General features: G+C 39.1%; 1 protein-coding gene across 1 annotated transcript in view; it reads left to right on the top strand.

The window, feature by feature from the left end:
* LOC124166100 (cyclin-T2-like) overlaps positions 1–8,997 on the top strand; it is a 66,966-nt gene extending 57,969 nt beyond the window's left edge. Inside the window, exons 9-10 of the mRNA XM_046543735.1 lie at positions 860–1,918; positions 5,415–8,997. Of these exons, the coding sequence (XP_046399691.1) occupies positions 860–1,918; positions 5,415–5,465 (1,110 nt within the window). The 3' untranslated portion in view covers positions 5,466–8,997. The remainder of the gene's footprint in view (positions 1–859; positions 1,919–5,414) is intronic.
* Positions 8,998–16,073: the final 7,076 nt, after the last annotated feature.

The following is a 16,073-nucleotide window of genomic DNA, read 5'->3' as shown; positions in this document are numbered from 1 at the left end:
GGTCGGGATTTTAAACCGACCGTTGGTCTGGGTTGAGGTAGGGGAGGGGGGGAAGGTGATCCTTCTTGGGATTTAAAATTGTCATATATCACCAACATTTCATCAGATGGACTCTTCCATCATCATCAGTGTGAATGAATAATTTTGAGTGAATAAAATACCATTAAGGTGTAACTGATATTAGGGACAATACATAATCATGTTACTCCTGATCTGCCAGAAAGATGTTGGAAATTCAGATAAAGGGGTGTAGTTTATCATTTTTTATTCTCCAAATGGGATTCCACACATAGCTAACATTGTTAATGTCAATTCATAGTCACAAGATATTTCTTTGGTGTGGAAGAAAAAGTTGACTAGACACCATCGATCAGCTTTCAATAAAATTTATAAATAAAAGTGCTAATTTCTAATTGTGTTTTTCCGATTGAGTGCCGTTTAATTCATGTATGACATATACACCTTCAGCAATGATATTGCACAAAATATCATCCTGTCTGCCAACCACATGATTTCTCTACAGGTAGAACATGCTGGTATCCAGTTAAGTTCTGTATTGCATGGTCAAAGTACAGCTACGGGTTGTAATAAGAATACTGATGAAGGGACACATGCTATTCGAGCCAACTTAGCAAATGAGAGGACTTAGCAGATGTATGGGAAGTTGTTGAAATTATCCTGACACGGTAATGCCTTTGTTGAGGTTGGTTCTCTGTGATTAAAAGCATGTTAGTTGAGAACCTGCTGGAAGATTCTCATTGCATTGAGAGAAGTTCGGGATGGCATTTTCCTCCTCAGGCTATGACACAGATGTCTATTTACTCAAACTTGAAGCTGTGTCTTGTTTTTCATTTTGCAGGCCCTCTTTCGTGACACATCGACCGGCACTGCTGGCAATAGCTCAGTGGGAGGCATCAAGCTTCCTGGCCGAGTCCCCGAGCTAATCCAGCCTATTCGGGACCGTCGTCCCCCAGCCCCAGCCCCGGGAACAGCACCAGTCGTCACAAGGGATGCGGTAGCCCAGCCCCCACTTCCTGCCAAGGAGATGAGGCCCCCTGAGCTGATTCGCCCCTTTGCATCTGAGGCGAGGGACTCGGAGGCCTCATCAGCCACCGACAGCTCATCCACCCAGATGCCCACGCCCGACATCCCAGAGTCAACGACGAGTCCAGATGCCCCCACTCCCACTCCAACTCCGACGACAGCGACTGCGAGTCAGCCCGTTGTCGTGCAGACGTCTCCCGTCATTGGAGAGGTGTCGAAATCGTCGGAGAACCATCGCAGTGAGAAGAAGAAGAAAAAGGACAAGCACAAACACAAGGAGAAGGAGAAGTACAGGGAAGAGAAGAAACACAAAGGGCACAGGCATCGAACCAAAGATAAGGAGGGATCTCACGTGGTGGAGGCATCCCCACCGCCCGTGGCCGAGGTCCCCATCCGCATAACTATCCCTAAAGATAAGATCAACCTCAGCTCCACGCCCTCCTCCTCCAAATCCTCCAAGCCTTCGATATTGCCTGCAAAAGCGATAACTGCCATGGAGCACCCCAGCCCCAGCCTAAAGATAAAAATCCCTAAAGACAGACTCAAGGGCACGACAAGTTCGCCACAGCCGCAGCAGTCGCCCGCGTCCACACCGGGCATCAAAATAAAGATCAGCAAGGACATGATCAGAGACACAAGTGCAGTGAGCGAGAGTGTGTTGAGTGTGACGCCCTCGTCTGGGGGGCGCAAGAGGGACAGAGACAGGAGCCCAGGGAGTGCTTCGGCATCCTCCAAAGTGGCAAGACTGGACGGGGCTGGCCCCACGTCCACAATGACTTCGTCTTCGGCCCAGAGACGAAGCTACAAGCAGAATGGTATCGAGAAGAGGCAGCACCAACAGTCGCCATTGACTGCGCCACCGCCAGGGTCAAAGGTACGTGGGTACGGCAGCAATTTCAGGGGCAATCCCAGGGGGTCTTATTACCGTCACCAACCCCAACGACCTCACATGGCACCATTACACCACCACCACCACAACCCCCCTCCGCCCCCTCCTCCGATGGAGAATCCAGAGTACTCTTACCACCACCACCACCTCCATCAGCAGCAGCAGCAACAACAACAATACCACTATCCTTATCCCCCCCACCACCATCCCATGGACATGCATGTCCACCAACAGCAGGCGGAACAACAACAACAACACTTGGCCCCCATGTACATGTATCATGACGAGTACAGTAGTCACTATTACCACCACCACCAGCCTCCTCCTCCCCTGCAGGAGTACCCTTTTCCCCCCCCTGTCCACCTGCCCCCTCCTGTTGACATGGAACTCTCCCCAAATCCGCATGCCACTACTCCCCCCAACCCTCCACTTCCCGAAGGCCCTCCCCCTTCTCCTCCACCCCCTCCCCCAGAGTAGTCAACGAGCGTCAGTCAGCCTATTTATAAGATAAGCCTGAATTTCAAGTGAATCATGCCTTTTTGTTTCCCCATTTAGTGCTTGTCATAGCCTTAGGTTTTCATGTAGCATGGATATTTGTCTGCAATGCCTAGCGTTAACTTGTGTTTGAAATGAAAATGTCATTGCTAACGTTTTTTTATCAGAATGTATTATTATTTTGTTTCTTAATTTGCCCGCATAGATCCCTTCCTTGTACTGCTGTTTTTCTTCATGAGAACAATTTATCTATTGACTTCAGTAAAAACTGTCTCATTTGATCTTTATGCTCTAATATGTTATTCTTTTATGTATTGCATTCTGCACAAGCATGCATGGAAAGTAGTTGAAGAGCCTTCTCTGTTTCATGAGCTGTCTTCTAGTCACTGCTGTTTCTCTATTGTTTCCAAAAATTACCATGTTGTCAGTTGTCAAGTATGAACTCGTGAGCTCTGATGGTAGATCAGCGTCAGGATCTATTTTTGTTTGATGTTAATTTTAGTGGGGAACGAGCCTCTCAGTAGCAAAAATTACAGTCTCTCCTTGTGGTGTTCTCTCTGAGTTTGAAATTTAATCTGTCCGTTGGATGGACGTCTATGTGTAGAAAACAGTACAGCCTGTTGTCCTTTGATCAAGGAAAGAGTTTGTTCCTCGCCTATGTTGTGTAGGACTGCCGAAAGGAGACACTCATATTGGTGCTGGTTTCTGGAGAGTTGAGTTTTGTTTCACGTAACTTAATATTTATTACACCCTGGTGATGTGCTTCTGTTGCTTTGCCTCGCTCATATTAATAATGGTCTCTGCTGTCCAGTTGCCATGTTGTCACTAAGGTGATGAGAGAAATTTAATCCTTTGTTTTGAATTTGTTTCATGTTAAACAGGTAATGAGAATTGTAGGTTTGAAATAATAATTTGAAAACATAGGCCCTTTAACAGCGTGTTACTTAACATTAAAAGTATACTCAGATTAAGAAAATACTTCCTTGGTGTTTGTGTGTGGTAGAAAGTAGTGATTCATGAGAAAATGTTGCATTGTGCAAGCAAGGGAATGATTCTGAAAGGACCCTCTCTAAAATGTGATGAGGTTTTCAACTGTCCACCTTGATATTAATTTCTCTGTTTCTTAAAACTTTGATTGAATTGATGCCTAACGTGTGCTCTTCTCTTAGGGTTGCATTTTTGACAATGTTCTCTCTATTAACTGGTAATGTAATACACAAATTATTGGTGTTACTGCATTGCATAATAATTGTGAATTTTAACAATCATAAAATGTTTCACATTGATGGCAGCTGGAAATACATACTATGCTCAATTTTACAATAATCTAGAAATTGTGATGAAATGTTGTTAAAATGAGATTTAGACTTGGAAATTTTTGCTGTTATATTGGTGCAATTATGTATCTCTGAACTAACCCAACATTTGCTGCAGTCTCAAGTGTTATCAAAGCATTGTTTTTTTTAGTGTAATCTTGAAATTTAAGTTTTTTCTATTATTGCTTGAAAAATTTGCGAGATGTTTTTTTGTCCAATCTATGATTCCAAGACTTATTATATACCAATAACTGATCAATATTCCTGAGAGATAAGTGACACATTCAAACCAAGTTATTTCTAAATTTTTGCATTGATTTTCTCTTTTGTTATCGAAATGTACTGGAGTGACATGAAAATATTACTAATCATGGATATGGAAAATTATGACTGTGTTGTAAACGAAATTTTTTTGCAACTTTTTTTTGCTTGGCTTTATGATTTAACATATAATGCATGAAGTTTTGCCTGGCTTTTACTCATCTTTTGTTGACTCTTGGAAATGGAAAGCCCTTGTGAGAAAGTGGAAGCATGTTGTGTAATTTATCGCAATAAACTTATGCCGATAATGATTTGAAATTGGGTTTGTAAATATTGATTGTGCACGCTTCTGGAATCCCGTCGCTAAAATGTTGTGGAAATGGTTGTAAACGCAAAACATGGAACTCTGCATGGAATATTCTGCTGAAATACATGCCCCAATAAGAAATTACTCACTCTCAAGTACTCTCAGAGCCACCTCGGTGCCCTCCAACGACTCCTGACAGCTAATAGTTGCTTATCCTTTGGTGTCATGGCCTGGTATGTTAATAAATTGAAATGTATTCGTCATTTTATATTATTTTTATTTTTTGTGGGGATTTGTAAAATTTATACTATTTCATGTGCTGAAATTCGTGGGCATTTTAAGCTGACAAAGTAATGGCTTTGTACTATCATATAAGTAGAACTTGTCTTAATACTTGGTTTTTAGTGGTTATGGGTGCTCTTTCAGATTGTGGATTAGCTACAAATACAGAAATCAAGGAAGTTATTTTGATATTAAACTGCGATTCTTTTTGAGCTTGGAATCATACTCGATTCAGGCGTGAATGGGGCATTTATTAGTAGTGTTTAAGATGTATTTTTTTTCATGTTGGCATGACTTCTGTGGGAAATCTTTCCAGAGAATTTGATTTTGTCTCCTCATGACTCTGCAGATGACATTGTCATAGAAATGTAATGAGATGGGAGGACCCCTCTATTTTCTGCCCAAGTTGATATTCAGTTGTACCTATCTTTCAGTGCTTGGCCGACTCCTCATTTCATTAATTTTAGTCTGTAAGACTGTTTTTCTTTTACTGCATGAGCTTGTTCTTTGAAAATTTTGCAATTTTGGCAGGTGTTCTATTTTGGGATTCATGTAAGTTTATGTACCATCTTACCTTGTCACTTCTCATGGTCAAACATTTCACCATTCCTTTGAGTCCACCAACTGCATTGATTGATATTGACATACGTGAGGAATCCACTGAGATAGTTGATAATGTCTCTGTGTCTCATTTCTTTAGCTGTGAAATGTTTACCTTAAATTATCAACCTGGTGGGCTCAAGGATGCCTTTGACATAGCGTTCCTGTGCTTCTTTGACCCCTGCCCTATAACCACCTTGGTGTTTGGTGTGCTTTGCAGGTTCCACAGAAGTTGGACTCTAGCTATCAGTACAAGGGGTGCCTGCAGTAAACAAAACAAAGGATGAAATCCATTGAAAGACTATTATAGTTTAAGAGCAGAAAATGGACATGAATAAATAAATGCATTGAAAAAATATCAAGAATGAAACAAAAGACAGTGCCATGAAGTAGGATCTTAAGTAATGCTGGGGACTTACCGAGCACACGCAAGCTAACCTTGATATTCCTCTTCATGACCATGTACCGCCAACATTGTCCACCATTGCTCTTGTAATCCATGTCTGTGATTGATAGGGCGGCACGTGAGGTTGAGCGCAAGGTGCCTCTGCAGGAGAAGGCAGGCATGCAGCGATCACGCAGAGGTTGTGGATTGCGCCTCGATCGCTTGTTGTGTCTCTCTCAGAGCATCACTGTTTTCCACCAGTGGCTCCTGCAGTGTCATGATGATATGGGAGGTTCTCACTTGCGTCCACATTGCTGTCGTCACCTTCTACATAGACAGAGTGGTCCCTGTACATTGCTCACCTCTCATGCATAATCATCCTTTCCTCTCTCGACTCTTAGTGAGTCTTGTCTGCCATCTCTGCTCTGTGTAATGCCGACAAACGGCTCTGTGCTCTCATGTAATGTTTTCTCCACAGTGGCGCTCGGGTAAGGCACAACTATTGTGGTTGCAGGAAGCCCCTTTTTTCAAGTTGGGCTTTCAAAGAAAGAGACCCACAATTTTGTCTTGCTCTTGGCTATTCGTATCGCGGTGTGGTTCTCCTACTGTGAATGTGAGAAAAAGGATTTGATGAGGGGTCTTTTCAGGGGGTTGTATTGGTGGGGGTCATATATACTAAAAAATATATATATATATATATACATATATATACATTTATATAACCAGGGTGATTTCTGCCCGTGTGCAAGTATTGCGCTGGTTGCATGAGTAGTGCCTTGTGGGTAATGGATATCTGCACTTGGCAATAGGGTGGCTGCGTCATCCATTGTCTGATGAAATTTTGTATTATCGTTTAATTCCTAATTGTTTTGTCTTAGTCTCTCTCTCTCTCTCCTTCTCTTGTTTCGAGTGCTCCATGTCATTGAAATGTGTAATCACTTCATGTCCGTTGATAATTCCTGAGACATACTGCTGAATTCATTTCAAACTAGGAGAGAATGCCGTGTGAGAAAGCCGTCCTTCTGCTTTGTTCGGTGTAGGCCCTCTATTGTCTTCATTTTCATTTACTCAGATAACCCCACCTCGCTAAATACTGTGTTATGAATGACACCTCTTGTTTTAGAGTGTGTCATTGTGCTGCAGTACTGATGGCAGATCGTAGGGATTGTCCCTCTGCAGTCATTTCCATTTTGGCTAGGTGTATTAGGTTGAATGTAATTTTTAATTTGTATTGCCTTCACCCTATCGTCTCCCCACTCTTCACTTCTTCTCTGGGCATGCTTTAAATACTTTAAGTGCAATTGAAGTAAGGAAAGGAGAAAATAGGTATTTTGAAATTACTTGGTGCAATTTACATATATTGAACTCTGTAGTTGATTGGTCCTCGAATTGCTTTCTGGAATGGATAGTCATTGTAGCCATTAGCTGCTTTAACTCTCACCATTGTGGGTAAATTTCTTTCTGATGGCTAAAGCGGTTGTGATCCCCAAACCATAGATTTGGGAGTCACAGTTAATGCGGGTATCCAGAAGTACTTGGCTTGCTGGTTTGGAAGAAGCTTCCCATTTGCCCCCCCAGATGTCTCTTTCTTTTTGTCTGATGAAATTGGTTGGAAGGGAGGACATGGAGGTTGATGCATTGCGTGTGCTCTGGTGTGTAATCAAGAAGCTCTCCAATTTTATGTGCCTAACAAGGAAAGGTGGTTTTACTATTACTTACTAGACGTGTGTGTCTGTGTTATGTCTGAGAGGGGGAGTTCTCTAGCCGAGCAGAGTGATAATATATGCAAAGTCTCTGTGGAACTTGACACGGATGCCCTAGTTATCTTAAATATGGTAACTTGCCAGTATATGTACATCATCATCCAATGGTGATCAACCAAATGAAGCCATAGGTTGACGAATAATGTAAAGTTATAAAAATTGATTTTTCCTGGTTGGATGAAACTTTTTTTGCGTGTACAATTGCATGTATTTTGGGGACTTAAATTAGTTTTGATTGTTTTATGTCTGTGTTAATTGAAGAGTTAAAAAATTTGTACAGAGTCCATTGAATGAAGTTTTATAGTTAAGAATTTCCCTGCTCTGTAACGATTATATCTCTCAGTCTGTTCATTGTTTTCGATCTGTCACTGCCGATCACTTGTGGTTCACATCACTTGAGTGTAAGGCTGTGTACGTGAACTTGCTTACCTCATTGGGGATGCCTTTGCAGCTCCATATCGTCCCAGCGGAAGAGAGCGGTTAAACTTAAAGAAGGATGTTAGAATCCACACATGATTGCGAAGTTGATTTATGTGGGAATATATGCAACAAGATTTTTTTAATAAGTTATTATATATATGTATATTTGTTTGAGCCTAGTCCACCCTCATAACAACCATTTGTACCCCTCTGTTTGTACTTTTTTACGGACCAAAATATGTGGTGGATTAAGGATTTCAAAGTGGTGTTGTCTTTGTTGACGTGTGCGTAAGATGTGGTATTACAACTTATGACCAGGGCATGGCTTGAAGCAGTGGATCCTAAGTTAAAGAGAAGTTATAGGAACAAATAAATTTGTTTATTACTTAGATGACAAAGCTGTGATGTTTTCCACTTATGTAAAATTGGAAATAGGCCTACAAGCGAGACCTATGAAACTATTCTGTGTCCTCATCGAGGCAACCATTATTGTGCGAGGAGTTTTGTGAATAAAAAATGTTCAGTTTCTCTAAGATTTATATTATTCCTTTTTTTCTTAAGTTATTATTTCCTCGTGAGTTTTAGGGAAACTTGTTGACTAACCTGAGAATGTGCAATGAAATATTGACTGGAGTACATGATGATGTGAATGGGTTCACTGAGATATGTGAATGGTTTTTAGGGACATTGTTTTCAGATTAAAAAAATGATGAATATTTAATGTACATTATTATGCCTCTGGATTTTCCCGTGATGATGGTTGTGAATTCCACGTTTAAAAAAACTTCTTTAAAAGTATTCTAAAAGATGTTTAAGAAGACGTAATACTAGTGAAGTTCTAAATTTGTTCCTTTACGCATTTAAAAGTACACTTGCGGTGTTTTGTAATGTAAGCTCAAGTTGGCAGCCACGGCTGCTGCTGTCGTCTTTGTATGTATAAATTGTTATCTGCATGTACAGTGTGCTCGAAACTGTATATTTCTCCATAGCAGCTGCTGATGATTTAGACATTGCAGTTTCTTAATGCTTTTTTTTCCATTATTCAAGTGATTGTACGTACTAGGAAATTTTGTGTTTTGGGGTACTTGTTAATGGCCAGAGCATAGTATGTAATTTTTGTATTGTACCTGGCCACAGGAATGCATTATTTGTTTCTTATTCTAATCAGAGTTAAGTGTAAGTTATTGAATGAAGTAAGCTTGAATAAAAAGTGAAATTACTTTTTGATAATGGAATATGAGTGTCACTTGTATTTCACCGTGTACCGACTAAGTAATGTTCTCCAAGGCCAAGGAACATGGAGCCCTGGACATCCCTGTGATGAGGAAAACTTATGGTGTTTAAGCTCTCTACTGCACACTGCTTAGAGTACTGGTAGTACTTCCTATTACTATCGTAATTTTTAACTTTGTTAATTTTCACGTTTATTTTAACTATCAAATATCATGGGGTGTCCTTATTTAAAATAACCCAGGTCTTCAGATGCAGATCGCAGGTGTTGTGTGGGGAAATGAGTGAAGGCTTGGACTTCCTCTCTGCTGCAGCAGAACACTTGTAATCCCCTCCTGAGCCTTGTCGCAACTGAGGACCTCGCCCACTAAGGGATCAGAGGAATTTCAGATAATTTTGTGAAATTATTTCCTCTGCCAAAGTCTATAAAAACATTTTCTCTTTGAAGCATGAATGCCTGTTAAAATTTAAACCGGACACCATGGCGATTGCTGGTGGCTCAAAATTCTGATAGGTTATAACTCTTCCAATCATTTTATTTCTCGTATCCAGAGCACATTGAGTAAATAATGGATGAGTACTAATAACGTGCAGGGGAGGGACTATATTTTGGATATTGAGGAGAGTTGCCTATTGCTGTATTCTTGAAAGAAAGAGTTTGGGCCATATAAATAAGAAGGGCCCGGGAGAGGACAGGTAAGACAAGATGACTGAAAGTTCTTAAATTATTTTGGTTTTAAGTTTTCCGCAGCGATTAGATGCACTATTAAATTCCACTTTCCGGGTGTACGTCTGTGTCGATTAATATTTAAACTCGACGTTTCGTTCCTCCTGCTGGGAATGTCGTCAGGAGATTGAAGATGTAATTATTTTGCTCTCATACCATTGGAAAACTAGTCCATTGTTGTCAAGGGTTTATAAAAGTAAATAAAAATAAAATAAAAACAATTTCTTTAAAACGTTAACTATAAAAGCATGAGAGTAATGGAATATTGTAATTCAATTTTTTGAAAGATATCTCTTCCACACATGGCTTAAATTATATCCATCATCCCTATTAAAATTTAAAGCCCGTTTAGGAATTTCCAATGCCTCTCTAATTAGCCTTGTATAATATGCAGATGTTCTTGCATTGGCTTTGGCCTCATCCAGGAGGATCTTGTGTCCAGGACACAAGCCAAATATATAATAATTTATAGGAACGTGTTTCATCCATTCCTGCCCACTGAACTTTTTCATCCATTCTTCTTCAAAGCTCCCAGTTTCTTAAGGCCCAAAAAAATGAGTCTCCCATTGGGCCCTAAAGTGTCTAACCGTGACTTTCGGCAAATGATGAGGCATCTTGATTGGTGTCAGGAGTGCCGACTTACAAAAAATATTGGGGGGGGCCAAACCGGAGATCTTGCCCCAGGAAATTAGTAGGTAGTGAGTTTTGAGTTTTTTTTTAAGAATTTTGGAAGAGTCATATGATCAATATGAGAACCCTGATCACTCGAATCTCGATATCTGGACACTCCGAGGAGAATCGACAAACCTGACACATTTTTTCCTCACACCCATAACGAATTTTTGAGGGGGCTCGGGCCCCCTCAGGCACCATGGAGTCGGCGCCACTGATTGGTGTGAAATATTCATATTGTGCACAAAATTTAAAAGCAAATGACAGTAAGCACGATGTAATTGTGACATTTTCAAGCATTAAGTAGTTTCCCTGTTAACAATTAAAATTTGGAAGTGGGAATGGATAGAGCCCAGAGTTCTATAGCCGGAAAAAATTTCATTGCAGTGGAGTAAAAGTTTCAATTACCTGAGAGCAATAGTAAGTGCTTTCGTTTGAATAGCTTCCCCCCCCTCTCCTTCTGGCCTCCTCCCCTCTTTTCACGAGACCTCTCTTCAATTTTCGAAACACCCTGATAGCATGAGTCGCGCATGTACCGTGCTCTTCTGTGACAAGCAACAGCTTTCCGCGATTAGTGTTTTACCTCCATATCTATGGCTAAGTTCTAACAAAACCTATCTCAAAAATAGCAACTTTTCAGGAGAGAAAAAAATTATTTTAAAAAAATTGTATATGATTTTAATTGAAATTAAAAACGAAAAATACTTAAAACGGAAAAAGAAGCATACATTTGCGAACAAAGAGTTGGTTTTTGCTCGAATTTTATTATTTATTAGCAGTATTAACTCAAACCGGCCAAATTTTGAGATACATGTTGTTCAAACTTAGTGATCGATATGTGGATTTAGGAGGGGGGTACGTGCCCCTTTTCATACGCTCAAAAAAAACAAACATTTAATGCGGTTGTCGCAACGCTCGTTTTGTTTTGCGCGTTACGGAGCCACAATCATTTAATTCAATACAAAAAAACTTTCATACCAAAATAAAGATAATATGTTCTACAGTAATTGATGTATTTTGTTTTTAGTCTAAAAACCTGTCTGACCCCCAGAAAATCCTAGATCCGTCCCGGTTTACCTTCTTTTGATTCTTGAATAGGAATGAATGCGCACCAAGTATAAAAAGAATGAGTCCAAATATGACGCATTTCATACATAATAGGGTGGTTTCCTATTTTTTTTATTGCCCAAATCGAAAGATAATTACTCCTGGAGTACGTATTTCACGCTTTTAGATTTTTAAATGACGATATCGATTTTTCGTGATTTAATGAAAAGTGAAAAATTTCAAGCGCGCGAAAACGCGACAGCTAAGTATGAATGCCGGGAAAACTCCGTGTGACGTCGTTCTGGTTCCCGCAAGTGAGGTGACCTTGGGGCGAGGCTTGAGTCCTGATACGTCGCAGGATGCTAGCAGGTAGCAGAGTACCCTGCTAGCTGGTAGCTCTTGGCTTAAATAAGGATTATTAATACCTTATCAAACGAAGGAAACTTTCCGACCTTAGCCAGTTTTAATAGGTGATTATTAAGACATGCTTCCCTGAGCTCTGTGCCTCATGCATGCAATGGTAATCTCAGATGATGTAAAACTCCTATCTACTCGAATAGAAACTAGGTCCCTGTGACGTAACGTGGTGTGCCATCGCATGGGCGCCAATCTGGCCTTTTTCAAATGGTGTTAAAATTGACCATTAACATTCGCCTGAAATGGGATTTCTAAAACCAAATAATTTGTATATTATGAATACACTAATGGTGGGTAACGAATCGCAATCAATGCCTTTCGTTTTCTTTGATGAAGGAAACTACCATATTTAACTTAGATAGTCATGGTTCCGTCACTTTTATTTATCGATTTATCAACGATTCACTAGTTCCAATATCAAACCGCACCCAAAAAGTTATTATGTACAATAAAAGCATAATTTTGCTTAAATTAGTATAATATTATTAATATAATTTTCACTGATGTATCTAATGATGAAAGTAAAAGGGATTACACGAAATAATAAGAAAAGTAGGTATGTGCACATTACGTTGTATTTTAAACGTTAGTGCACACATGATTTTGCTTCTTATATTTTCGATTTTCTTCAATGTATGACAGTTTAGAAATTGACAGCGAATTTAAAAAAAGTTCTGATTATAAATGTAGTAAAAATGAGACATTTTAGGGATTCGGCTCGGAATATGATACTTCATCAACAGAACTTGAAAAACATGGTAGAATCGTAAAAATGGTGGCCTTTGTTATTAGTATTAGACCCAAACAAGACGAGACAGACTGGAAAATCGAAATGCATAAATCACTTACCTCGTACGTTTCTATGACTTTCAATGAAACACCCCATTTCCCCTGTGGTGCACTTCAGTCCTACTCCATACGATGGCCTGACAACCTTTAAATGGATCCTTGCTTTATCCTGACAACCAACTAAATGGAAATTGCTGATCCACGTATGTCTTCTGCTTCCTCCTCCAAAGTTTCTAAATCAAGGGCCGCGGAACATTCTTCTTGTGATTCAACTTATTCTGGAAAGCAAGCAACGGCGTAGAAGAAATTCGAAGAATGCCATATGATTCATTTTTTGTAGCCACCTCTGGATTCCATTCTTTTTCCATCTACAACTTCCTTTGTAATGCGTCTCCGATCCATTCTCACAGCAGCTTGGTTTACGCGCCGCGGCACAGTGGGGCCAAACCCCACTTCAGACGGACAAAAGTCAAAAACTTTTACTAACAACCCTAAAATATTCATATATATGTTTTAGAGACCGGTTTCATGAAATCCAATATTAAGTTTTCAATATTTTCGATTTTTTGAATTATTTTTTAAAATTTTATTATTTTTAGAATTTTAAAAGTAACTTTATTAGTTGTAAAAATACATTATATATAAAAATTTGAAATAATAAAAATAAAAATGTTAACGTCAATAATCCTAGTGGTCAGAAAAAAATCTGATATAAAATTTGCAAAATTATATTAGCAATATCTTTGAAAAAACCTTCATGCCTAATAGAAAATAAAGATTTGCTCCTAAGTTTGAATGTACCACTTTCCAATACACAAAGAAAGAAAATACTGTATTGAAGAGGTAGTCTTAACTTTCAAAAATAAAATGCAATAGAGTATGGTTTATTGCGCGTAGAGAGTGAAAGAGTAATAAATAGGCATTCCGAAATCGAATAAGTACACCTCAGTTGAGCGGAAATGACCTTTTCGAGCACTTCATTCACGACAGGGTGGGAGCCTCGGGAATGGCTTCTCTACATTTCAAAAATCTCAGCCCTTGTGTAGAGAAATTCACCGCTTGTATCTATGAGTAGACAAAATATATAATGCATGCAAATTTTATTTATTACAAAATAATAATATCTTAATTGACACTGTTTATATCATAGTTTACCCGTTGCTATGCGGCCATAGCGGACGGATGGATTCCCTTTCGGCTTGTCATGCATAGCTAATCTTTTATCATAAAACTCTTTTTGCAACTCGATGGCAGTTGATTTCTTTTACATTATTTATCTCATGCTTCAATTAATAATATACCTAAAAATCACGTTACGATTCCGTCCGATTATATAACTTTTCTCTAACTAAATAAAACTTTTCATCGTGAAAAATCAACGACGATTCATTCATGATAATTGATTTCTCCATGGCTATTTTCTCAAAAATATAAATAGTAAAAGCAAATTTATATTTTCCATGCTTATTCCAACAGATTGCAAGTTAAAAAAATAAAATCAAAAGGGCCAGTGTACTGTAATCATAGTTTAAAATCGACCGTCCATTTAGGCGTCTGCGACTTCGGGGCCAGTGCTTCGCTTTTTTCTCACTTTGACACTTATTTCTACGCGAAGGTGCTCACATACCAACCCGTGAAATACACTTTTATGCTGTTCAAACATCCTAATTACCAACCTAATATTTAAAAAACCCCATTTCAAACTTTCATTTTTGGACTTTTGTCCACGTAAAGTGGGGTTTGGCCCCACTGTGCGCGGCCCCGTTTGGCAACATGGCATTAATATAATTGATTAACATTCACAAATATCAATGTCTTTACATATTAAATCATCATATTTACATATTAACCAAAAGATCATAGAAAACTAACAAATAAATGAAAAAGTGTTTATATCAGTTTTATTTTTCTTTCGGGGTTTAAACATATTCGTTAATTGGTAACAAAATATGCGCTATAAAAATACGCAGAAGCCATTTTATCGATCTACATTGATGTGTACAACTTATGTGTGGAAGATGAATGCTAGTAGTTTTTCTTAGTAGTTGAGTTACAAAGTTAATGACGTTGACAGATCGGCTAATTTTACGGTGCACACAGTCATTTATTGCACTGGCGTGTCTACATTTATCAATTTTTCGTAAAAGAAAAAATAAATCCCCAGCCGGCACAGACCATCAAATTTCTCGTTGGCAGCTGGATGCCATCCAGATGCAAAGAGTAAGTGTGCATCCTTTCATATAGATGCCATCCCAACCGCTGCCGAGGGGATGCGGAGGACAGATACCGCCGCACGTAGAGGGATGCCGGGAGGATCATAGAGGGGGGCACGTGCCCCCGCGCCCTCCCCCCTAGACCCGCCTATGGTTGTAGACGCTGTAGTTTTCCCTGGGTTGAGTTACAAAGATCATGGAGTTGACAAAACGGCTAATGTTATGGTGCGCGGAGTTATTTATTGCACTCGCATGTCTTCATTTTTGAATTTTTCATAAAGCAAAAATTAAATCAGAATTTAGAATAAAATGTCCTTAAAAATGATGCATTATTCAATATTATAGCATGCACTGAAGTCCATATATAAATTTGCAAAGTACAGCGGCACATCATTTTCACGGCGACAGTGGGTTGGGAGTCCTTTCCCTTGGGCTGCAACCTTGTCGCGGTGGAGATAGTGATGGGCACAACCAGTAGAGGCGGGAATTTCGGTTCATTTGGTGGATTCGGTTCATGGGATTTGATTCATGGCAATGAATCGGTTCTTTAAAGCTCTCATAATGAACCGTGGGAATCTCGAATCCATGTGAATATCGAATCTATGTGACTATCGAATCCATGTCATTATCGAATCCATCCGAATCTCGAATCTGTGTGAATCTTGAATCCATGGAGAATACATACGCATGTGCAATGTATTAATCATGCTTGAATCCATGAGATTCTGCCAACCTACTGCATTTCAAATATTATGGCGGATAGCATTTCAGAGTGATTATTAATTATCATTTTAAAGGCATCTGATAAATTGCTTTCAGATTTTGAAACCTCTTCGATTTGTCTGAAAGTTATGCTGTAGAAAATTAATATTCCACGATAAATTAATTTTGAAATGCAATGTAAATAACTCTTAAACTAAGTTCAACCCGTCAAATTACATACATTTTTATCTGTTCCATTGCATGCAACTATTTCTCAAAGACTTTCATACTTATTAAAACATTTAATTGTGAAAGTGAAGAATTCATTTTAATTCCATCTAAAAAAAATACCCGTGCCTCAAGAATCTTCATTTCACTGATATAGTCAGAAGAATAGCACTGATTTATCCGTGTATAAGCTCTTATGACATTCTACGAAATCAGTGTATATTTAGTTCCGTCACAGAGTAATGTATACCGCATATTCCTACGAGTCAAATAAATAGTAATTATG

Source organism: Ischnura elegans, chromosome 9 (assembly GCF_921293095.1).
Source record: "Ischnura elegans chromosome 9, ioIscEleg1.1, whole genome shotgun sequence".
Lineage (NCBI taxonomy): Eukaryota > Metazoa > Arthropoda > Insecta > Odonata > Coenagrionidae > Ischnura > Ischnura elegans.
Note: the sequence above shows the minus strand (reverse complement) of the source record. Positions and strands in the feature narration are given on the sequence as shown.